We start from the raw sequence: 22,619 nt of genomic DNA, 5'->3' as shown, positions 1-22,619 counted from the left end.
AAGTCTACAGTGAGTCAATGAGCTTGGAGGTGCCAGGGCTAAGCATGGGGGGCATGAGCATCTGAAGGGGTGGGTGGAAGGGCAGAACTTGGCATAAGGGACATACACATTAGGTTTCGCAGCTCCTCTAAGGGGCCGTGAACCACAACTTTAAAAACCTGTCAAAACCTGTCAAACCAACGCCATGAAAGTTGTGGAAGAGTAGGACATGCCTATTCCTGCAATGGATTCAGCCACTCAGGAGTGCTGGATGTGAACTTTTGACAGGAACTAGTCCACACCCTTTAAGGGCACTCTTGAAAATCACACAGCCTGGGAATGGGGTTGGGAATCCGGGAATCGGGACCCACCCACCATTTTTAAAGGGCTCCCGAGTCAACCCGACAGGGGGAAAATCCAGGCCTTAGAGAGTGTTCAGTAAAGGAGGAAGAGTAACAAGTGGAGCTTAGAAGAAGCGAGAGAGGAAACTTAAGGGAGAGCAATGATGGAAGCTAGGAGTGAGCAACTGACTGCCGATTAGATGACAAACATTTTCTTGGATCCTAGGAATGTGAAGATCTCAGCACGATTATGGTCTTCTTTTAAAAGCCTTCTGGAGTCCACAGGTACTTGGTTTAAACACACCATGGTATTCACAGGATGCCTTGCCTTCCCAGTAATAGGCTGGTTAGCTCTGTAAGCATCTCAGAAGTATGAACACTGCCCCAATGCTAAAAAAAGCCTCAGCATGTTCTCACCCATGTTGGAGGTCCAGACACAGTGAAGCTTGGCAGGTCAGCACTGAATAGTAGCGGAGACTCACACTTTCACTGTTTGCTAAGCATCTGAAAGAATGATCGTGGTGTGCAATGACACTGTCATGGAATTAGCTTCACTTTGATTGATGGGACAGCCCAGCGTGAAATGCGTGTCATGCAGTTCAGTCTTTGGAAATTGTGAAAAACTGCTAAAGAAAAGAGAAGTAGCTTGACAAATTGCTAAAGTTAGAGTTTCATTTTTTTCTTTTTCAATCCTGTCAGTGATTACAAAATGAAATTTAAACCAAAGTGACTTTCTCCAGGGGAACATTTGTCTCACACTTTAATAATTTATTTAGTTAATTCATTGTCTGACAAGGGGATTTTATGCGCCTGAGTGTGAGGCATGAATTAGCATTGAGGAGGCCTACACTGGGGATATGATCTAGGCACAGCAGTGGCCTTCTGGCACCTTGCCTAGGTAGCCATTATTAATCAGTGAGGTTGTATAAGGTGTACCGGAAGGTTATTCCACAGAGAAGTGCCCTCACATTCAACTATAACTCTGTCAGCATATGGCAGCCATGTATGCCCATTCACAGAGTCACTATAGTGCACTCAGGGGCAGGAACCTTATTCTTCCCTTCCCTTGCCCAGGAATGTTAGGACACCCATAAGAACTAGAAGATTCTGCACTAAGTACTAGGCCAAATAATGGGAGGGATTAGGAATGGTTGTCTGAACTTATGTACAGACAATTATCAGTATGAAACTAGATCATAGAGTTCAATTGACCTTTATTTGCCTTAGTTTGTTCTAGTTAACAATATGAATTAAAATATTGTTGCACTAAAGGGGCATCAGTGCCTTATGCACCTCCCCCTGCCTCCCATCCCCCAAACACCACCACCCCCCTAGCCCAGGGCACCTTCTCGTTATGGGACAAGGAATTAAATTCTGCCCTGAAAGTTTGGTCAAAGATATGTGTCTCAAACAGGCGTTAAAAGGTAAAGAGAGGGGGAGGCTATAGAGCTTAAGGGAGGGAGTTCCATGGAGTAGAGGGGAAGAAGTTGTGGAGAAAAGAAAGGAGAGGGCACATAGGAGACCAGTCAGAGAACACAGGAAGTGAACATTACTAAGGCAGCAAGAAAGCTTTTCAAATATCGGCTCAGCTTTATTAATTTAATGTTTACCTTAAACTATAAAAAAAACGATTTAATGCTATGTTAATTAAAAAAAACCTAAACACTGCTTCTTTTCAGACTGTTTCCCTGTTTTCTACTTTCCCCTGTGCATCCTTCCCTTCCTTTCTTTATGTTAACCTTTACTTTTTTCTGCCTAACATTGGGCAATACCAAGAATGCTCAGAAGTTACAGCATGAAAACACAGCCCAACTATGTCTATGTTGATGGTTAACGTGGAACTCGCTACCACATGGAGTAGTTGAGGCCATTTTTAAAAATATTTTTCCCTGGGATGTGACATCGTTGGCAAGGGAAGCATTTGTTGCTCGTCCCGAATATCATGAAGGCATTTAAGGGGAAACTAGATAAATACATGATGGGGAAGGGAATAGAAGGATATATTGATAGGCTGAGTTGAAGCAAGGTGGGAGAAGGCATGTGTGGACACAAATATCAACATAGACCTGTTGGGCTGTATGGGTTGTTCCTGCTGTAAATTATATGTCATGGTTATGCTCTGTGCCAACAGTAATCCTACTCTTATCAGTTTAATTGGTTCCCATTTTCACTTTATTCCCCTTTCCTTCAGTTACCCACCCATTCTTAATAGTTAGCATTTTACGTGTCACCACCAGGTATTTTTATGGCGGCGAGGGGTGGGGGGCGGAAGGGGGCACCTAAAATAGGTTAGATGGCAAGCCCACCTTCCAAGCCACTCCCGAGCCACTCCTCATAATAAGCTAGGTAGGCAGGTGCCAAAATCAGCCGCCTGTTGCCATATTTAAATTAATCATTAAAGGTCAATTAGGCTTCTTAGCAAGCCTATTGACCTGAATAATACACGGCCCAAAGCACGGTTGGCGTGGGCAGTCGGGTGGGAGCGCACAGGTCATTTTTTTAAGGACTACATGAGAAAAGACGGGGAGGTGGGGCGGGGGGGGGGGGGGGGGGGGGCACCGCACTCAGGGCGTGCATTGTGCGCATCAGGGGCACCTCCCCCAAGATGTCACTCTCCCCTTCCTTCTGCACTGCCTGCCCTCAAAATCCCAGCACCTCCCACAACCCTTCCACCAACCCCCAGGCGCTAAGATCCCTCCCCACCCTACCAATCCTGGGCAGCAGCCATGGCCCTCTTTGAGCTTCTTCCTGCAGCCGCTGCAGCACCCACTATTGAGCTCTGGTGCTGTCAGGACTGATAGAGCTGCCGGCCAATCACACTAAGTGGCAGACGTCCCACTGGTAACCAATTTAGCCTGCTCCCAACGTGTTGTGGCTGCGGGACAAGCTCTTTTGGTGCATGTCGGCTTCCAGCTGACCTTCCTCCCAGGGGAGGCAAGGCAAGCGGTCCACACCCCACCTCCCCCCACCCCCAGTAAAATGCAGCTATGATGTTTACTTTAATCACTACCTCTATTAATGCATTTCATATGTGTGAAAATGTTTTTCCTGCTCACCCTTAAATCTCTTACAGTTAATTTCAAATGTTATTCTGTTCCAGATTCCCACAGAAAACAAGCTCTTTCTATCTCTTCTGTCATATGCCTGCATAATTTTAAATGCTTCTGTCAAATCACCCCTTAAATGTCCTCTGTGCCAATGAAAGCAACCCAAAATTTGAAAAGCTTTTTTAGTATTTGTTTTTGTCCTTCCTCACACCACATGGCCTCTTAATGAATCTGCACTGTGCCTTTCCTATTGCCTCGACATCTTTCCTGTGTTAGTGCAGGACCCAAAACTGCACACAGTATTCCAACTGTTGCCTTCCTAAGATCTTGTGTAGAGTCACCATTACATCTCGTCTTTTCATTTCTTTACACTTGCCACGAAACTCAATTTTCCATTCCCTTTCTTGATCATCTTATCCACACAAGGTGCTGCTTTCAGTGTCTTGCAAGCTTAAACCACCAAATCCATTTGTTCTTCCACATCACCCAGCTTTTCTTTATAAGCACTTCCATCTTTTTTTAATCAAAACATATCATCTCACATTGACTGGCATCAAATTCCTTCAGCCATTTTTACGCTCCTTGCACAATCTTATCAATATCACCGTGCAGCTTTCTTTGGTCCACGGAATTGTTTACTATGCCTCAAATTTGATTATTATCTGTAAATTTGGACATACCAGTAGCCCTGCATCCAAATCATTATGCACAGTAAACAGAATTGGTCCCAGAACAGAATCCTATGGGACAATATTACCTACTACCAAACACTCTAAGAAACCGTCCTTAACACCTGTTCTTTCTTTCTTCTGTTGGGGTCAATTTGCAGTTCAATTTACTACTTTCCTCCTAATTCTAAACCCAATAATCTTCTCCAATCTTCCGCAGTCAAACATTTCATGTGCACTGCATTTCCCTCATTCACCACATTTGTCACCTTCTCCAAGAAGGAATTAAGACTCCCTGCTTCAATATCTTCCTAGGAATCCTGTTCCATTGACCATTCACTCTCTGAAATATCATTTCTGCAAATTAATTTTAAATTTTTTGCCCCTTCAAGCACAGAGTGTGTCCTATGGTTCTATTATGCTGGACAAGGTTTACACTATCCAGTCTCTTTAAAATCCTAAAAACATCAAGAATCTCACCTCTCAATTTTCTCTTTTCCAGTGAGGAAATATGCAATTTATGTCAACATTCCGTATAACTCAATCCCTCTGTCTACTCAATCAGTCTGGTGCCCTTCTCTGTATCCTCACTATAGTTGGTATATCCATTTTGAACTGCGGTGACCTGAACTGTACATAGAGGGGGAAATATTACGCAGCTGGAAAATAGGAAATTTTTGTGATGGGAAGGTTATGGGGTTGGTACTTAGTTTGAGGTTGAATTGGCCAGCAAGAATGTGTTTGGTCCGGAACAGCTTGAGACAGTAGCTGGAAATGAGAATGAAGTCAATGGCAAGAGTACAGCAGCATGAATCAAAGGACAGGTTGAAACATTTTTCACTTGGACATTTCTGGTTTATGGTGCAGGCCATAACTTTTTATACAATTAGACTTCAAATAAACAGTCAATAAACACGCTGCTCACTTGGAGTGAATCATGAAGGTCAGAAGAGTCCAAGGTTTCAATATGTTGGGTAAGAAGGAGGTGGGGCTGAGGAGTGGGGAAATATTCAAGTGCTGCTCTTTCTGATCACTAGTCACTGGCCATTTCAAGAAAGTCTGGACATTAGGTGAGGACAGATAATGCTTTGTGTAATATCTTCATTGGGCAATAGCATTGCCTGGTCTCAAGGGGTTAGTACCAGATCATGCAAGGCATTTCATAAAGAGCCATTGAAGTAGATACATAAAATAAGGACTTGGAGCAAAGCAAATCAGAAACATCCCAAAAAATATTGCAGCAATTGACATGTTTGCACCATAGCACCATTCATGTTTTCTGCACAAATTTCATTTTTGGACTGCCTCAAAGGTGCGGTTACCAGCCAAAATGCTTATTCCCTCACTGTCACACTCTATACTCCTACTTCATATACCATGTGTTGTACTACTGCCTCAGGATTTGGAGGTAAAGAAGTAAGTATACATATCTGGTACTGGCAACTAAAATCCTGGAATTAGTGCAGTATTCGTTTCCAATAATCTTTTTTTTTATTCATTAATGGGATGTGGGCTTCGTTGGCTGGGCCAGCATTTATTACCCATCCCTAGTTGCCCTTGAGAAGGTGGAAGTGAGCTGCCTTCTTGAACCGCTGCAGTTCATGTGGTTTGGGAACACCCACAGTGAGGTTAGGAAGGGAGTTCCAGGATTTTGTCCCAGCGACAGTGAAGGAACAGCGATATATTTCCAAGCCAGGATGATGAGTAACTTGGAGTGGAACTTCCAGGTGGTGGTCTTCCCAACTATCTGCTGTCCTTGTCCTTCAAGACGGTTGCGGTCGTGGGTTTGGAAGGTGCAGTCTAAGCAGCCTTGGTGAATTTCTGCAGTGCTTCTTGCAGATGGTATACATTGCTGCTTCTGTGCGTCAGTGGTGGGGTGAGTGAAAGTTTGAGGATGGGGTGCCAATCAAGTGGGCTGCTTTGTCCTGGATGATGTCAAGCTTTTTCAGCGTTGTGGGAGCTGCACTCATCCAGGAAAGTGGAGAGTATTCTATCACATTTCTGACCTGTGCCTTGTAGATGGCGGACAGACTTTGGGAGTCAGGAGGTGAATTACTCGTTGCCAGATTCCTAGCCTCTGACCTGCTCTTGTAGCTACAGTATTTATATGGCTAGTCCAGTTCACTTTCTGGTCAATGGTAACCCCAGGATGTTGACAGTGGGGAATTCAGTGATGGTAATGCCATTGAACATTAAGGGGCAATGGTTAGTTTCTCTCTTGTGGATAGCACATTCAGAGAGGTGGTCACACTGCAGTTTAAGGGCCCGGAGACAGAGAGGGAATGGGTGACCACCAGACAGTTCAAGGGAAATTGGCAGGTAGTGCAGGAATGCCCTAAGGTCCCACTCACAAATTGGTTTTCCATTTTGGAAGCTGGTGAGGGCTTGGTTCCTCAGAGGAGTGCAGCCAGAGCCAAATTTGTGGCACCACAAACAACTCAGCTGTACAGGAGGGGAGGAGGAAGAAAGGAAGAGCTACAGTGATCGGGGATTCATTGGTTAGGGGAACAGACAGGAATTTTAGTGACTGTAGGCATGACTCCAGGATGGTATGTTGCCTCCCTGGTGCCAGGGTCAAGGATGTCACAGAGTGGCTGCAGGATAGTCTTCTGGGAGAGCGTGATCAGGCAGAGGTCATGGTCCACATTAGTGCCAATGACTTAGGTAGGAAGGGGGATGTGGTCCTGCAATCAGAATTTAGGGAGTTAGGTAGAAAACTTGCAAGCAGGACCTCAAATGTAGTAATCTCCGGATTACTCCTAGTGCCACGTGCCACTAAGTGCCGAAATAGGGGGTTAAGGCAGATGAATGTGTGGCTGGAAAGATGGTGCAGGAGGGAGGGCTTTAGTTTCCTGGGACACTGGGACTGGCTCTGGGGTAGATGGCACCTGTACAAGCCGGACAGGTTGCAACTGAACAGAGCTGGGACTGAGTTCCTTGTGGGGCGTTTTGCTCGTGCTGTTGGGAGAGCTTTAAACTAACTCGGCAGGGGTGTGGGAACTAAGAGAAAATATTAGAGAGGAATACCAAGGTGCACAAAATACCGGGAGGGACAGATAGCACTTGTATAGAGAATAGGAAGTTAATAGGTAAAGTCGGGGTGAGGGCGAAAGTAACAAAATCTAAATCAGGGTTACTATGCATTTATGGGAATGCATGGAGTATAGTAAATAAGGTTGGGGAGTTACAGACGCAGATTTCCATGTGGAAATATGATGTTGTGACGATAACAGAGACCTGGCTCAAGGAAGGGCAGAACTGGGTGTTAAATATTCCCAGGTACAAGGTGTTCAGAAGAGATAGGAAAGGAAGGAAAGGAGGAGGGGTGGTGGTATTGGTTAAGGAGAGCATTGCAGTGCTGGAGAAAGAGGATGTCCCAAGGGGTTCAAGGACAGAATCAATTTGGCTCAAGCTAAGGAACAAAAAGGGTGCAATTACATTGCTCGGTGTAGTCTATAGACCGCCGACTAGTGAAAAGGACATAGAAGAACAAATCTGTAGGGAAATTACAGAGAGATTCAGGCAATATAGAATAGTTATAATGGGGGACTTTAATTGCCCAAATGTAGACTGCGACAGTGGTAGTGCAAAGGTCGGAGAGGGGCAAAAGTTCCTCGATTATGTTCAGGAGAACTTTCTACAGCATTGTGTGTCCAATCCAACAAGACAAGATGCACTGTTGAACCTGGTTCTTGGAAATGAGGTGGGCAAAGTAGATCAAGTGTCAGTGGGGGAACATTTAGGAGACAGTGATCATTGTATTGTACGTTTTAGGATGATGATAGAAAAGGACGATAGGCAATCCAGCGTAAGAATAATTAACTAGGCAAGAGCTGGCTTCATTGGGCCAAGAACAGAGCTGGGCCAGATAGAATGGAATGAAAGATTAGCAGGAAAAACTGTAGCTGAACAATGGGACACCTTCAAAAAAGAATTGGCTTGGGCACAGTCAAGGTATATTCCATCAAAAGGGAAAGGTAGGGCAAACAAATCCAGATCTCTCTGGATGAAAATGGAGATTGAAATTAAGATAAAGAAGAAAAAGTGCGCTTATGACAGGTGTCAGGTAGAAAATACAATTGCGAACCAAGAGGAATACAGAAGGTTCAGAGGGGAGGTGAAAACTCATATTAGAGAAGAGAAGAGAGATTATGAGAAAAGACTGACAGCCAACATAAAGGGGAATCCCAAAGTCTTCTACAGAAATATAAATAGTAAAAGGGTGGTAAAAGGAGGAGTAGGGCCGATTAGGGACCTAAATGGGAATTTACACATGGACGAAGGGGTCATGGCTGAGGTATTAAATGAATGCTTTGCATCCATCTTTACAAAGGAGGTAGATGCTACCCAGGCCATGGTGACAGATGAGGAAACTCTGTCACTAGAAGGGTTCAAAATTGACAAGGAGGAAGAGTTGAATAGAATGTCGGTACTTAAAGTTGTCAAGGCACCGAGACTGGGTTAGCTGCATCCAAGGATATTAAAGAAAGTGACAGTAGAAATTGCAGAGGCACTAGCCACAACCTTTCAATCTTCTTTATACTCAGGCGTGGTGCCAGAGGACTGGAGAATTGCAAACATTACGCCCTTGTTCAAAAATGGTTGGAAGGATAAGCCCAGCAATTACAGACCAGTCAGTTTAACTTCAGTGGTGGGCAAGATTCTAGAAACAATTATTCAGGATAGAATTAGTGGTCACATGGAAAAATATGGGTTGATAAGAAAGGGCCAGCATGGATTTCTAAAGGAGAAATCGTGTTTAACTCACTTGCTGGAGTTTTTTGAAGATGTAACAGAAAAGGTCAATGAGAGTAATGCTGTTGATGTGGTGTACATGGATTTTCAATAGGCATTTGACACATGCCACACAACAGACTTGGGAGAAAAACTATTGCTTATGGAATAAAAGGGACAGTAGCAACATGGATACAAATTTGGCTGAAAAATAGGAAGCAGAGAGTAATGGTCAATGGATAGTCTTCGGGCTGGAGGAAGGTTTGTAGTGGAGTTCCCCAGGGGTCATTATTGGGACCCTTGTTTTTCCTTATATATATTAATGATCTAGACCTTGGAGTGCATGGGGACAATTTCAAAGTTTGAAGATGATACAAAGCTTGGGAGTGTTGTGAACTGTGAGGAGGATGGTGTGGAACTTCAAGAGAGCATAAACAAGTTGGTGGAGTAGGCAGATAAGTGCAGATAAGTTCAATGCGGAGAAGTGTGAGGTGATGCATTTTGGTAGGAAGAACGTGGACAGACAATATAAAATAAGGGGTGAAATTTTGAAGGGAGTGCAGGAGCAGAAAGACCTTTTTTGATATCACGTGGAGTGAATCAAATTGGCTGAAGACTGGTATCTGTGATGCTAGGGACGTCCAGGGGAGGACTAGATGGGTCATCCACTCGGCACTTCTGGCTGAAGATTGTAGTAAATGCTTCAACCTTATCTTTTGCACTGATGTACTGGGCTTCCCCATCATTGAGGATGGGGATATTTGTTGAGCTTCCTCCTCCAGTGAGGTGTTTAATTGTCCACCACCATTCATGACTGGATGTGGCAGGACTGCAGAACTTAGATCTGATTCCTTTGGTTGTGGAATCGCTTAGCTCTGTCTACCACTTGCTGCTTATGCTGTTTGGCACACAAGTAGTCTTGTGTTATATACCTGTAAATGTATGGCTCAGTTTTCAGTACTTAAAATAATGAGCATAATTGCCTTCTTCTCATGTAGAGAAGGATGAATATTTTACTTTAAGCAGTGAGAAATAATTAACAGAGAATCCTATTTTCTATGCTACATTATATCATGAAATAGGTCCATTTTGTCGCTAAAATCTTCCCTTCCCCCTTTCCCCCAATAGTAAAGCACAGAAACAACAATTTTAGCTTTAATCAGATAAGAAGACAAGTGGTTCCTCTTGACGAATAATCTTGTCTAGCTTCATGTCTGGGAGACAACTTTACAAAATTAAACATATCAGATGTACTGGAAGATACTTGGGAGACAATCTTAAAAAAATACACTGGGCCAATGACACCAAAGATAGGTGCATTGGGCAAGCCTGAACTGAGTTTAAATCTCTTTACATTGAATGCTGCGGTGGGACTGCAGATTCAGTATCAATACTCTGCTGCTGAAAGAACAATATTACGTTGCCAGGGAAGGCAAGCATCACTGCAATTGCGATCATCTCCAAGAAGGTGTTTTACTTCATTTTGATGCAAAGTCCTCTTTTCAAAACTACAATTTTTTAAGTCTGAAAGGAACTTGTTCAGTTCAAAATGTAAAGAAGCATGCGATAGACTTTCTGCTATTTTCCCATTCTCTTCTCATCTGTGCTCTTTTGCTAAACTTTACAGACAGCAGAAAATACTCAGCCCATTGGAACTGACCATACCATAAAAAAAGGTCTCAGACAACACTCATGAGTCCCCAGTGTCTCGCATATGCATTTTAGTACATATTGTGCAAGGCTCTTGTGCTTTGTCACTCTAGGGTATAAATCACAGCTCCTTACTCACATTAATCTCAGAAAATGCAGTCAGTGCTGCATTGGCCAGCGCAGTATATAACTGCAGCAATTGCATCATGTTCAAGAACATGCATTTGAAGCAAGGTGAAAAGCATTTGTCGGTAAGAGTGGGGGATAGGTGCGTAGTTATCCTAATTTACAGCGCAGCATGATAAATTACCACCTCTCTGCCACTATGCCTGTTCCACATAAAAACCCTGCTATGACTAATTAATAGCCTTTCTTAAGACGTTTCCTATGAAACCACATTTTCTATTCTTCAGACCATGTGCGCAGTGAAACGGTATAATGTGTAAAATTCAATTAACTGCCTTCATTTTTCTTCTGGACAGCATTCATCATTTACACGGTGTCAGCAGCACAGTAGGGGCACCAAAAAAGAGATGCTGGTTTAACATACTTATCTACACCAGAAACCCAGTCAAAATGCCTTTCTGAAAACCAGTTATTTTCCCTCCCCAGTATTAGCCAGAGTTAACCTCAGACGGAGATGACAGACAGCACAGAGGTGTGAAAACAAAGGGGGACAAAATCAACAAAAAGAAATCAGTGACTTTTGACAACATTTGCAAAAACATAGTGGCATTGCCAAAACTCACTGAAGGCATCATGTTACCTGGCTATGACAAACAGCACACAACTGACACCCAAGTAAGCCAGCAGAATATACATCCAGATATCAGGGGAGAGAGGATTCAGGAAGGAGAAAACGCCAGGGTTTGTACCGTTGGGCTTTCGGTACAAAATACTTATTCCCAGAGTCATGAATGGCTTTGAGAAGTCAATGACCTTCTCTCGGACGTAGGTGATAGTCAGGGGCGCAACTGCAAGATCAGCTTTCTGTGGACAGAAATAGAGAAGGAGAAAAGGTAGTTAGTATATCAACAGAAGCAAACGAATGTAATAATATAACACTGGTTATAGAATTGCTGGAGAATGAGCTGCAAATTGTTTCTTAGCAAATCCCATTGAATGGAGATCGTCATATATCAATGAGAGATATTTTGGCAATGGGTTGGGCACTGACGAATATTGGTGCCGATATCAAACACTGAGCAAAAATCCAAGCAGCTCCTCCCACAGAAACTATAAAGTGTGTTTCATATGTATATGTAACGGATCTCATGTGCTTTTGTTCACAAAGAGTCAGAGGACACTTCCTTTTTATAGTAAAGGTGTTATCAGCAAGGTGTTCTGGGAAACACTTACAAGCAGTGAGCGTGATCATTACAGTTTTGGATTTTCTCAGATTCAGTGCCGCCAGTTACTTTCTTAAGCAGACCTCGGAGACCCATCAATCTGGAGTGAAATTTTATCTGGCCTATATCTAAGAAAATAATAGCATGGCACACAAATCATATCACTGAACCCTTACTCTGTATACCAGTTACTAGAATATATCATGAGCTGTTATGTGAATTCTCTCATTACAGACTGGATAAGTATTCTATCCATGATATAACTTGGGGCTGGATTTTATGTGCCCCTGCCACAAGTGTTTATGGTGGGGTGGGTGGGTGAGGGACAGTGGGTGAAAACATGTAAAATAGGGTGGGTGCCAACCCCACCACCTTCCCATCCACCCCTGAGCTCACCACCATGCGGGAGCTGAAATCATTTAAAAACGGCGGGCAGGTCCAGATTCTGGGATTTCCAACCCCGTTCCCTAGCTGTCTGATTTACAGGAGTGCCTTTAAAGCATGCTTCCTGCCAGAAGCCCGCATCCGGCACTCCTGACCTGGCCAGCTCCATTATGGAGATAGGCATTCCCTACTCCTTCACAGTTTTCATGGATTCAGGCCAGGTTTTTAAAGGGTCATGGTTCATAGCCCCTTACCATATGCTAAGCTCTGCCCTTCCACTCATTCCCTATGTCCCCTCATTTCTCCCATGCCCAACTCTGCAATTCCACCCACCCCTATGTCCCCTCATACCCCTATTCAAAACCTTGCACTTCCACCCACCCCCTCAGGCCCCTATGAAAAGCTCTGGCACTTCCATGCTGACTGAACACTTTCTAGAACCAGTGAACACCACAGTGTAAAGTGGAATGTGTAAGGCAAAAGCTTTGGAAAAATGTAATCCACTGATCACTTTCTCTTATGCTTGAAAGAAGTCTGGACAAGCTATTAAAAGTTTCAATCATCCAGGCCCTTTGAAGTTTCAAAAACCATAAACCACAAACACTTGAAACCACCAGGGAGATGAGTGCGCGCAAAAGAGCACACTCATCTCCCTGAGGCTAAATGTTGCCTCAGGGAGGTCGCCTCTACTGCCAAAAATATTAAAAATAGAAAAAAAAAATTCCCTGACATGTCCCTTCATGTGACACCGTCACATGAATTGGGACATGTCCATAATTTTTTTTAAAAACTTTAATTACATTTTTTAGAACCTACATGAAACCTCATCCTGCCCTTGGATGAGGTTTCATGCTTCTTCTAATTCCTGCCAGGGCTCCTGGCCTGCCCGCCAACCTTAAGGTTGGATGGGCAGGTCCATTAATTAGTTTAGTGACTCTCTCAGTGGCCTCAATTGGCCATTGGCAGGTCGGCGGATGCACAGCTGATTTTGCTGAGCCCCCGCCTACCTGAAAATTTAAATGGGGTGCGGTGATGTCGGGAGTTCCGCCCAAAGTCACCGCGCGTCAGTTTACACGTCGGCAAGCGAGCCCAGCCCCCCGCTCGCCAACAGGAAAATCTTGCCCATGAGTTCAAACCCCAACACCACAACTATTAACTAAATAAATCTGGAATAAAAAGCTAGTATCAGTAGCTGTGACCACGGATTATCAAAAAAAACAATTTGGGTACAAATGTGCTTTAGGCAAGGAAGTGCCACCTTACCCAGTCTGGTCTATATGTGACTCTGGGCCCACAGCAATGTGGTTGACTCCGAACTGCCCTCTGAAATGGCTCAGCTAGTTGCTCAGTTGTAGTGAAGAAGGTGGCTCACCACCACTTTATCAGGGCAGTTGGGAATGGACAAGAAACATTGGCCTTGCCAGTGGCGCACATACAAGAATAAACATAAGAAAAAAGCACTGCTACTCTCTTGAGTATTTGTGTGAAATATTTTGTTTGCCGTCATTGAGCTATAAAGTTATTTTCACAACTAGTTAGTTTGACAACTTTAGAGGTTAATTTGATAAATTTGGAAACTCTTTGCCAACTTTGGAGGCTTGTTTGCCTGATCTCCGCCTTGGAGCTCTGATTTATCAGATCATCATGGGTGGCTTTATGCTATTTTACTCAAGCATCAACTGCTTGCTCCTCACAGAGCTGCAGCTCCACAGCAGAGAGGGAACGAGCAGCAAGGTACGGCTCAAAGGAGGCCACAAGCAGCACATAGGCTCCACAGGCAACGGGTGAGCTCCATTGAGATGTCAGAACATCAGTGTCTCAGGATGTCATGTCAGGTGAAAGCAGACATTCTGTAACAAAACCTGTTGCCAACTGGAACTGATGGGAATGCTTTACCAATGGTGTCAAAGCCACCACCACCCGCAATTTTGCCTCCAGAACCTTCCAGGACCCTGCTGGAGATATTTGCAAGATCCCGCAGTTGGAAGCAAACAAATGCATAGGATGGTAACTGATGGTTTGTTTAACCGGGCAGGCAATTTTGTCAACGCTGCCACTGAACATGCCAGGCTACTAACTCTTCAACCACCCCTCTCCCCCTAACCACCCACCAGTCTCCAATCTCAGAAGACTACCTCCTACCACACTGGTATACCTAAATTCACACCAGCCATCTTTTGCCTTAGTGTGTGAAAATCTCCAATTTTGTTCCCAAATTAGGGGCAATTTTATCTTTGGGTCCATGTTTACAATGGGACTGGATTGAGGCTGCCCAATCACACTTTACAGCCTTTCAGCCAATAGACAGAGATGCAGACTAGATTCAAAAGCAGGTCATAGAGGTAAAAGACCACAATCCACTATCAAGTAATTCTAATGAATGTTGTGTTTGTTTGGTGCAATCTTCAGCTCAGCTCAACACTGTGCTGTTGATGCCTGATCATTCTCACAGTGAAGGATTTAGCATTACAATGTAATTATTGCAACTTTACTGAGGAATAATTTGGAGGGGGTGGGGTTTCCACAGTGATTGGGAAAGTGCACCAAAATGCACTGAAACTGCACTGATTGCATTACAGCTCAAATTTATGTTAAAATTTATTCACGCAATCCACAAATGTGAAATCTTCCATGGTCTAGCACAAGCAGCTGTCGTATCAGGGCATAATCTTTTCGTTCTTTCTTTTTCCATTAAAAAATATTCCTAGAGGTATTTAACAGTGATAAGCTGATGCAGCGTTATTAATTTAGCTGAAGAATGGGTTTCCCAGCAAAACTAAGCATTTTAATAGAAGTGTCCAGTCCTCTAAGTAAGCTGATTTGAAATCACTGAAAAAGACTTCAAAAAAGTACTGAGCCATTTAAGTTTCATTGATGCATACTGGTCAGTTTCTTAATAAATTAGATTTTTCTTTACATTAAAAGATGCCTACTAGCAAGGAGGCTGAAGACATAATGGAAATATGGTGTAAATCCTGTAGCATACTGGTAATGTTACTGGACTAGTCATCCAGAGGCCTGGACTAACAAACTAGAGACGTGAGTTCAAACCCCATCAACTATGTGCCTAAGAAAATAAGCATAATTTGAAGAGCTAATACTGGTAGTAATTATGGTATTTTGTCTCTTATCTTGGGCAGCTATTTATAGCCATGACATTCCTCAACCCAGAATAACAATTCTCAAAATAATTCTACGCTAAGTTTAAAGAAACAGCATAGCTTGCACTAAACTCCTCAATTTGCCACAAATGGAATAGAAGCCAACAAGAAACATTAAAATCAATCCACAAGTAAACAAAACCATGACATTCTTTCAAATCATGTCAGGTCAACAGGGAGCAGGAACATCTAATGTCTAAACAATGTTGCATCACTCAAACAGAGAAAATAAATCCTTTTAATAAATGCTATAATGAGCACAGCAGCCGTTTTAAGACCAGATAGATGTCGAGCGGATTAAGTGTTAAAGTCCGTGTGATCAGGTGTCGAAATCGGTTTGAGAATCAGGAAATCTGAATCCTTCTCAGCATGGAATCAGTGTCTTATTGAAAATCCTATTTCAGAGATTAACCAAAAAATAAATCCCACTGAAGGTAAATGTTTTGTGCAGGCAAAACAGCCACTCAGATGGCAATCTCATAACATGGCAGTTAAGGTATTTCTCCTTGGTGTTCACCTTTGTATTCAACCCTGCAAACTGTTCATACGATCACAAGAAATAGGAGCAGGAGTAGGCCATTCAGCTGCTCGAGCCTGCTCCACCATTCAATAAGATCATGGCTGATCTGATCATGGCCTTAACTCCACCTTCCTGCCTGCCCATACCCACCACCCCCAATAACCCTTGACTCCCTAGTCAATCAAAAATCTGTCTGATTCAGCCTTGAATATATTCAATGACCCAGCCTCCACTGCTCTTTGGGGAAGAGAGTTCCAAAGACTAATAGCCCTGTGAGAGGAAAATCCTCCTCATCTCCATCTCAAATGGAAGACCCTCATTTTTAAAGTGTGCCCACTAGTTCTAGGTTCCCCCACAAGGGAAAACATCCTCCCCACATCCACCCTGCCAAATCCCCTCAAAATCTTATATGTTTCAACAAGATCACCTCTCCTTCTTCTAAACTCCACTGAGTATTGGCCTAACCTGCTCAACCTTTCTTCTTAAGACAACCCCTTCATCCCAGAGATCATCTGAATGAACCTTCTCCGAAATGCTTCCAATGTAATTATATCCCTTCTTAAATAAGGAGAATAAAACTGTCCGCAATATTCCAGATGTGGTCTCACTAAGGCCTTTTACAGCTGCAGCAACACTTCCCCACTTTTATACTCCATTCCCTTTGCAATAAAGGCCAACATTCCATTTGCCTTTCTAATTACTTGCTTTAATTACATGGCTTTTTCTGACTCATGTACCAGGAAATCCAGATCCCTCTGTACCACAGATTTCTGCAGCCTCTCTGCATTTAAATGACATTCTCTGATTTTCTATTCTTCCTGCCAAAATGGACATGCTCACATTTTGCCACAAGATACGCCATCAGCCATTTTTTTGCCCATTCACTTAACCTATCAATATCCGTCTGTAGGCTCTTTGGGCCGAATTTTCGCAGAGTTACGGAGATGGATCCAGAAGTCCCGCCCCCATTTCTGGCAGATCCCATTTTTGCTGGTAGGGGAAAGGAGGTGGGGCACGAAGCACACATTTAAACTCAGTACACAGGACAGGCAGAACCGATTTTCATGCCAGGGAAGGCCTCAACTTGCAATGTGTATTCCACAACTTTATAGTGGAGACATAAATGCTCTTGAAGGGCGAATAAGGTATGTAGAACTGTCAAGCTGCCAATGCTTTTTTAATTCCCCTGCTCTTTAAAATTTGAAAAAACATTGTCTACCCGTGGCTCTGAGAGTAAAAAAAATGTTTTAGCAGTTTAAACAGCTATTTGTTGACATAACCCTAACTGCTATCATTATAATATTATTAAAGCTTGATGCTTTCCACAGCCTATCATTATCACAGTGGTGGGGGGGTGGGGGGCTGTAAGCTCACAGTTTGATTGACAACTCAAAAGAGGTCATTAAAGGATTACCTGTCTTTGATATGGGGTTATGAACACAAATATATGTTTTTTATAAGCGATTAAGTACTTGAAAGGATTTAAATGTACTTCATGGGCTTCTATGAATGGAACTGTTTTTTTTACAGTGAACTCTGTAATAGATATTTAAAATCATATTTTATTTCATCTCAGCATGTCTCCTGAGGTCTGCCTATGTTAGATTCTGGGTGAGGTGGCTTGGAGAGTGTAAGGACAAAGGGTGGTGGGGGCATGAGTTGGCATGAATTACAGAATCACACAGTGCAGAAGAGGACCTTCGGCCCATCGAGTCTGCACCGACACATGAGAAACACCTGACCTACCTACCTAATCCCATTTACCAGCACTTGGCCCATAGCCTTGAATGTTATGATGTGCCAGGTGCTCATCCAGGTACTTTTTAAAGGATGTGAGGCAACCCGCCTCCACCACCCTCCCAGGCAGTGCATTCCAGACCGTCATCACCCTCTGGGTGAAAATGTTTTTCCTCACATCCCCCCTAAACTTCCTGCCCCTCACCTTAAACTTATGCCCCATCGTGACTGACCCTTCCAGTAAGGGGAACAGCTGCTCCCTATCCACCCTGTCCATGCCTCTCATAATCTTGTACACCTCGATCAGGTCGCCTCTCAGTCTTCTCTGCTCCAACGAAAACAAACCGAGTCTATCCAACCTCTCTTCATAACTTAAATGTTTCATCCCAGGCAACATCCTGGTGAATCTCCTCTGCACCCCCTCCAGTGCAATCACATCCTTCTTATAATGTGGCGACCAGAACTGCACACAGTACTCCAGCTGTGGCCTCACCAAGGTTCTATACAACTCCAAAATCACCTCCCTACTTTAGTAATCTATGCCTCGATTGATAAAGGCAAGTGTCCCATATGACTTTTTCACTACCCCACTAACATGCCCCTCTGCCTTTAGAGATCTATGGACACACACGCCAAGGTTCCTTTGTTCCTCAGAACTTCCTAGTGTCATGCCGTTCATTAAATGCTTCCTTGTCAAATTACTCCTTCCAAAGTGTATCACCTCACACTTTTCAGGGTTAAATTCCATCTGCCACTTATCTGCCCATTTGACCATCCTGTCTATATCTTCCTGTAGCCCAAGACACTCAACCTCACTATTAACCACCCGGCCAATCTTTGTATCATCTGCAAACTTACTAATCCTACCCCCCACATAGTCATCTATGTCGTTTATATTACTAATAATAGGGGACCGAGCACAGATCCCTGTGGTACGGCACTGGACACTGGCTTCCAGTCACTAAAGCATCCTTCTGTCATCACCCTCTGTCTCCTACAACTAAGCCAAATTTGAATCCACATTATCAAATTATCCTGTATCCCATGTGCCTTTGCCATCTTTATAAGTCTCCCATGTGGGACCTTGTCAAAGGCTCTGCTGAAATCCATATAAACTACATCAACTACATTACCCTCATCTACACACCTGGTCACCTCCTCAAAAAATTCAATTAAATTTATTAGGCATGACCTCCCTCTGACAAAGCCATGCTGACTATCCCTGATCAAACCTTGCCTCTCCAAGTGGAGATAGATTCTCTCCTTCAGAATTTTCTCCAATAATTTCCTTACCACTGATGTGAGACTCACTGGCCTGTAGTTCCCTGGCTTATCTCTACAACACTTCTTAAATAACGGAACCACATTAGCTGTTCTCCAGTCCTCTGAGTCAGAACTAAGTTGGCTTTGGGGCTATAAGGCGCCATGGGGATGAGTGGGAGCCATGAGTTGACACTAAGTTGGCATAGGAGCAATAAGGAGCTATGGGGGTGGGTGGGGGCATTGGTTGGCATGGAGGGTATGAGGGAGCATTGGGCATGGATGGGGGACATGGGTTTGGCATGAGTTTGCATGGATTGCGCATGGGGAGTAGATGGGGGCTGAGGGGTGTGAGGAATGAGGGCTAAAGGGCTTTATATTTAATTAATCATCTGGGACAAAGACCCAGAGAACCGAAATGTGTCTTTTAACCAGCCCACCTTGGCATTCGGCAGGCCCTGTGGCTGCCTCTGATCCGCAACTCCATACCTCCCCGCTCCCCACCCCAGAGCAAAAATTGCATCATTTGGGGCACCTTTACCTGAGGTGGGTGGGGCGAGCCGAGAAATTTCCCCACCCACACTACCCACCTCAGGAACAAAGATCTGGCCATTTGTGTCCTCTTCACCACTTGCTTTCTTACCTATCTTTGTGCCATCAGTAACTTTAGCTACCATACACTCGGTTCCTTCATCCAAGTCATTAATATTGATTGTAAATAGTTGAGGTTCCAGCACTGGCCCTGGTGGCATTCCACTAGCTACAATTTTGCCAATCTGAAAATGACCCATTTATCCCAGGCCTGCCTCCTGTTAGCTAACCAATCCTATATCCATACAAATATGTTACGCCCAACACCATGGGCTCTTATCTTGTGTAGTAACCTTTTATGTGGCACCTTATCGAATGCCTTTGGAAATCCAAATACTCCACATCTACTGGTTCCCCATTATCTATCCTGCTTGTTACTTCCTCAAAGAACTCTAATAAATTAGTCAAACATGATTTCCCTGTCACAAAACCATGTTGATTCTGCCTGATTGTATTATGATGCTCTAAATGCCCTACTATTTTTTTTATTCGTTCATGGGCGTCACTGGCTAGACATCTAGGCATTTGTTGCCCTTGTTCAGAGGACAGCTAAGAGTCAACCACATTGCTGTGGGTCTGGAGTCATATGTAGGCCAGACCAGGTAAGGTCAGCAGCTTTCCTTCCCTAAAGGGCATTAGTGAACCAGATGGGCTTTTATGACAACCAGCAATGGTTTTTTTGTGGTCGTCATCAAACGTGTGATTTGAACCTGGGTCTCTAGAGCATTACCCTGGGTCTCTGGAATACTAGTCCAGTGACAACACCACTATGGTGGTGTGACAACGCACACCGCTGCCTAAAGCAATTTCCCTATGACAGTGACATCTTTCAATGTACGAAGAATACTATAGTAATGTAGAATGCTGGTTTTTTTCATTCATTCATGGGGTGTGGGCATCAATGGCAAGGTCAGCATTTATTGCCCATCCCTAAATGCCCTTCAAAAGGGGTTGGTGAATACAACTGAGTGGCTTGCTAAGCCACTTCAGAGGGCAGTTAAGGGTCAACCATATTGCTGTGGGCCTGGAGTCACATTCAGGTCAGACTCGATAAGGATGGCAGATTTCCCTCTCCCAGGTGGGTTTTTATAACAACCCAGCAGTTTCATGGTCACCATAGCTGATACTAGCTTCTTTCTCCTCTCAGATTTGTTTAATTAATTGAATATAAATACTGAGCTACTGGCGTGGAATTTGATCTCATGTGCTGGATTATACAGTCCCCCAGAGTACATTCTTGCTGCAGGGCAGCCTTTCTTTTGAAGTCAGACCAACTTTTCTTCCGGGATGGCATATGGCTCTCCACCCCACAGCGCCCCCCCGCAACCCCCCCCCACACCCCCAAACAACCCAAAAAACCTTTTCAGCCCTTTCACCAACTTTGGTGAAGAAATGGCCTTCCCACTCTCGCTCACCTTCCAATGCCCAGCATTTTATTGCAGTGGATACTGTGGGGTATTGTGTAATCCAGTGCATGAGATCATATTCCACCCCAGCAACCCCATGTCTCCAGATCATTAGTCCAGGCCCCTGGATTACAAGTCCAGTAACATGACTATGATGCTACCGTACCCACTATTGTATGAAGGTTGACATGCTAGCTGGTTGTCAGGCGGGAAGCCTGTTGAAAAAATTTAAAAGCCGTTCTATGAAAACCCAATGCTCAAAGCAATCTTGAGGAACAGCACTTCATTGTTTGACTCAGCACTTTACACTCTACAAGCAATCATTATCGAGTTCAGCAATTGTAGATCGTAATCTCTGCCTCCATCTTTTTCTATATGTTTTTTTGCTGGGTCAATCTTATCTTGTTTCTTTCTTTATTCCTTCATGTTATAATGGGATGGCTGCTATGGGGCCATTCACACCTTATCTGGACACATCTTTTAATTCTTTCCTATACCCATTGGCTCTTTGGCTGTTTTGCCATGATTTTTTTTTATTATTTAATCTCTTCTGCCCTCCACCCTATCACAGACCTTCCCTTTTGTTGCTCCTGCCCCCTCCTCACTTCCACTGGCTCAAAACCTCTGGCATTTGTATCTTTCTTTAGTTCTGATGCAATGTCATCTCGACCTGAAACGTTAACTCTGTTTCTCTCCACAGATGCTGCCTGACCTGCTGAGTATTTTCATGATTTTTTTTTGTTTTTGTTCAAGATTTTCAGCATCCACATCCTTTTGTATTCCTATCAAACCAAACTTCCATTATCCCCTCGCTCACCGCTGACTTCGTGACGAGTAAATATCAAGGGCTTAGAATAGCACAATAGAAGTGGTAGATGCAATAGACAGCACAATGACATTACAGCATCCTCCCCACCTTGAAAACATGGTAAAGTATCTTGCAAGTCAGTTACCATGACAACACCGTCTCTTCAGGTCACAATAAAAAAATCAGATATTTCAAGCATGAAATTAGAAGTAAGCAAAAAGAAAATAACTCACGTGGCCTCTGCAATCAAGTGACTCTTCTTTACATTTCCCTGCATCTCATTATAGCATCAAGATACAAACAATTCTGATATAACATGCATTGTTTATGACACCCTCTCTCAAAGAAAATATATAAGAAATGCTCTCTAATTGCATATCCCCCGTGACACCTACGATATATGTGCCCTCCCCTAAGCCAACATGATGAACACCATCTAGGATACCACTACTATAATACAACAGTAACTACACTATAAAGCACTTAACTGGTTGTAAGGCATTTTGGGACCTCCTGAGGTTGTGAAAGGCATGACAGAACTGCATTTTATTGTATTTAAAATAACTCCAAGCATGAACTACTTACATGATCCATCAGTTCCCTGACCATTCCATTCCACTGTCCTTTCTCATCCTGAACTCCATATCTCCCATCGTCCACGAGTCTGACCTCATAGGTAAACCCGAGAATATTGGACAACTCCTTCAGAAGGTCAATGCAGAATCCCTCGAATCGACTATTTCCATAGAGAGGTTTATCGGACTTTTTAAACATCACATAAGGCTCTTCCTGTGAAAGTTGATAACAGCAAGGAATCAATGTAAGGACTTTACATGTCCCGAGTGACAAATACATCTCAGAGATAATGTCTGTCAAAACTGCCCTCTGCTAATCAGGTAAAGACCTAAGTCAGAGCAGATACATTTGAAGGCTTCTATTTGTAATCCCTGAAGTCGAGCATTCCCTGCAGTGGGAGCTGTTGGA

The 22,619-nt window shown here is 43.6% G+C and overlaps 1 protein-coding gene across 1 annotated transcript in view; it reads right to left on the bottom strand.

Annotated features, from left to right (window-relative positions):
* Window positions 1–22,619, bottom strand: part of grik2 (glutamate receptor, ionotropic, kainate 2) — a 538,314-nt gene that overhangs the window by 103,513 nt on the left and 412,182 nt on the right. The window contains exons 10-11 of the mRNA XM_078542488.1: window positions 22,221–22,424; window positions 11,186–11,409 (exon numbers count right to left, since the gene is read on the bottom strand). Coding sequence (XP_078398614.1) covers window positions 11,186–11,409; window positions 22,221–22,424 — 428 coding nt within the window. The remainder of the gene's footprint in view (window positions 1–11,185; window positions 11,410–22,220; window positions 22,425–22,619) is intronic.

This window comes from Cetorhinus maximus, chromosome 5, assembly GCF_964194155.1.
Source record: "Cetorhinus maximus chromosome 5, sCetMax3.hap1.1, whole genome shotgun sequence".
Taxonomy (NCBI): Eukaryota; Metazoa; Chordata; class Chondrichthyes; order Lamniformes; family Cetorhinidae; genus Cetorhinus; species Cetorhinus maximus.
The sequence above is the reverse complement of the archived record's forward strand: the minus strand, read 5'-3'. Positions and strand labels throughout refer to the sequence as shown.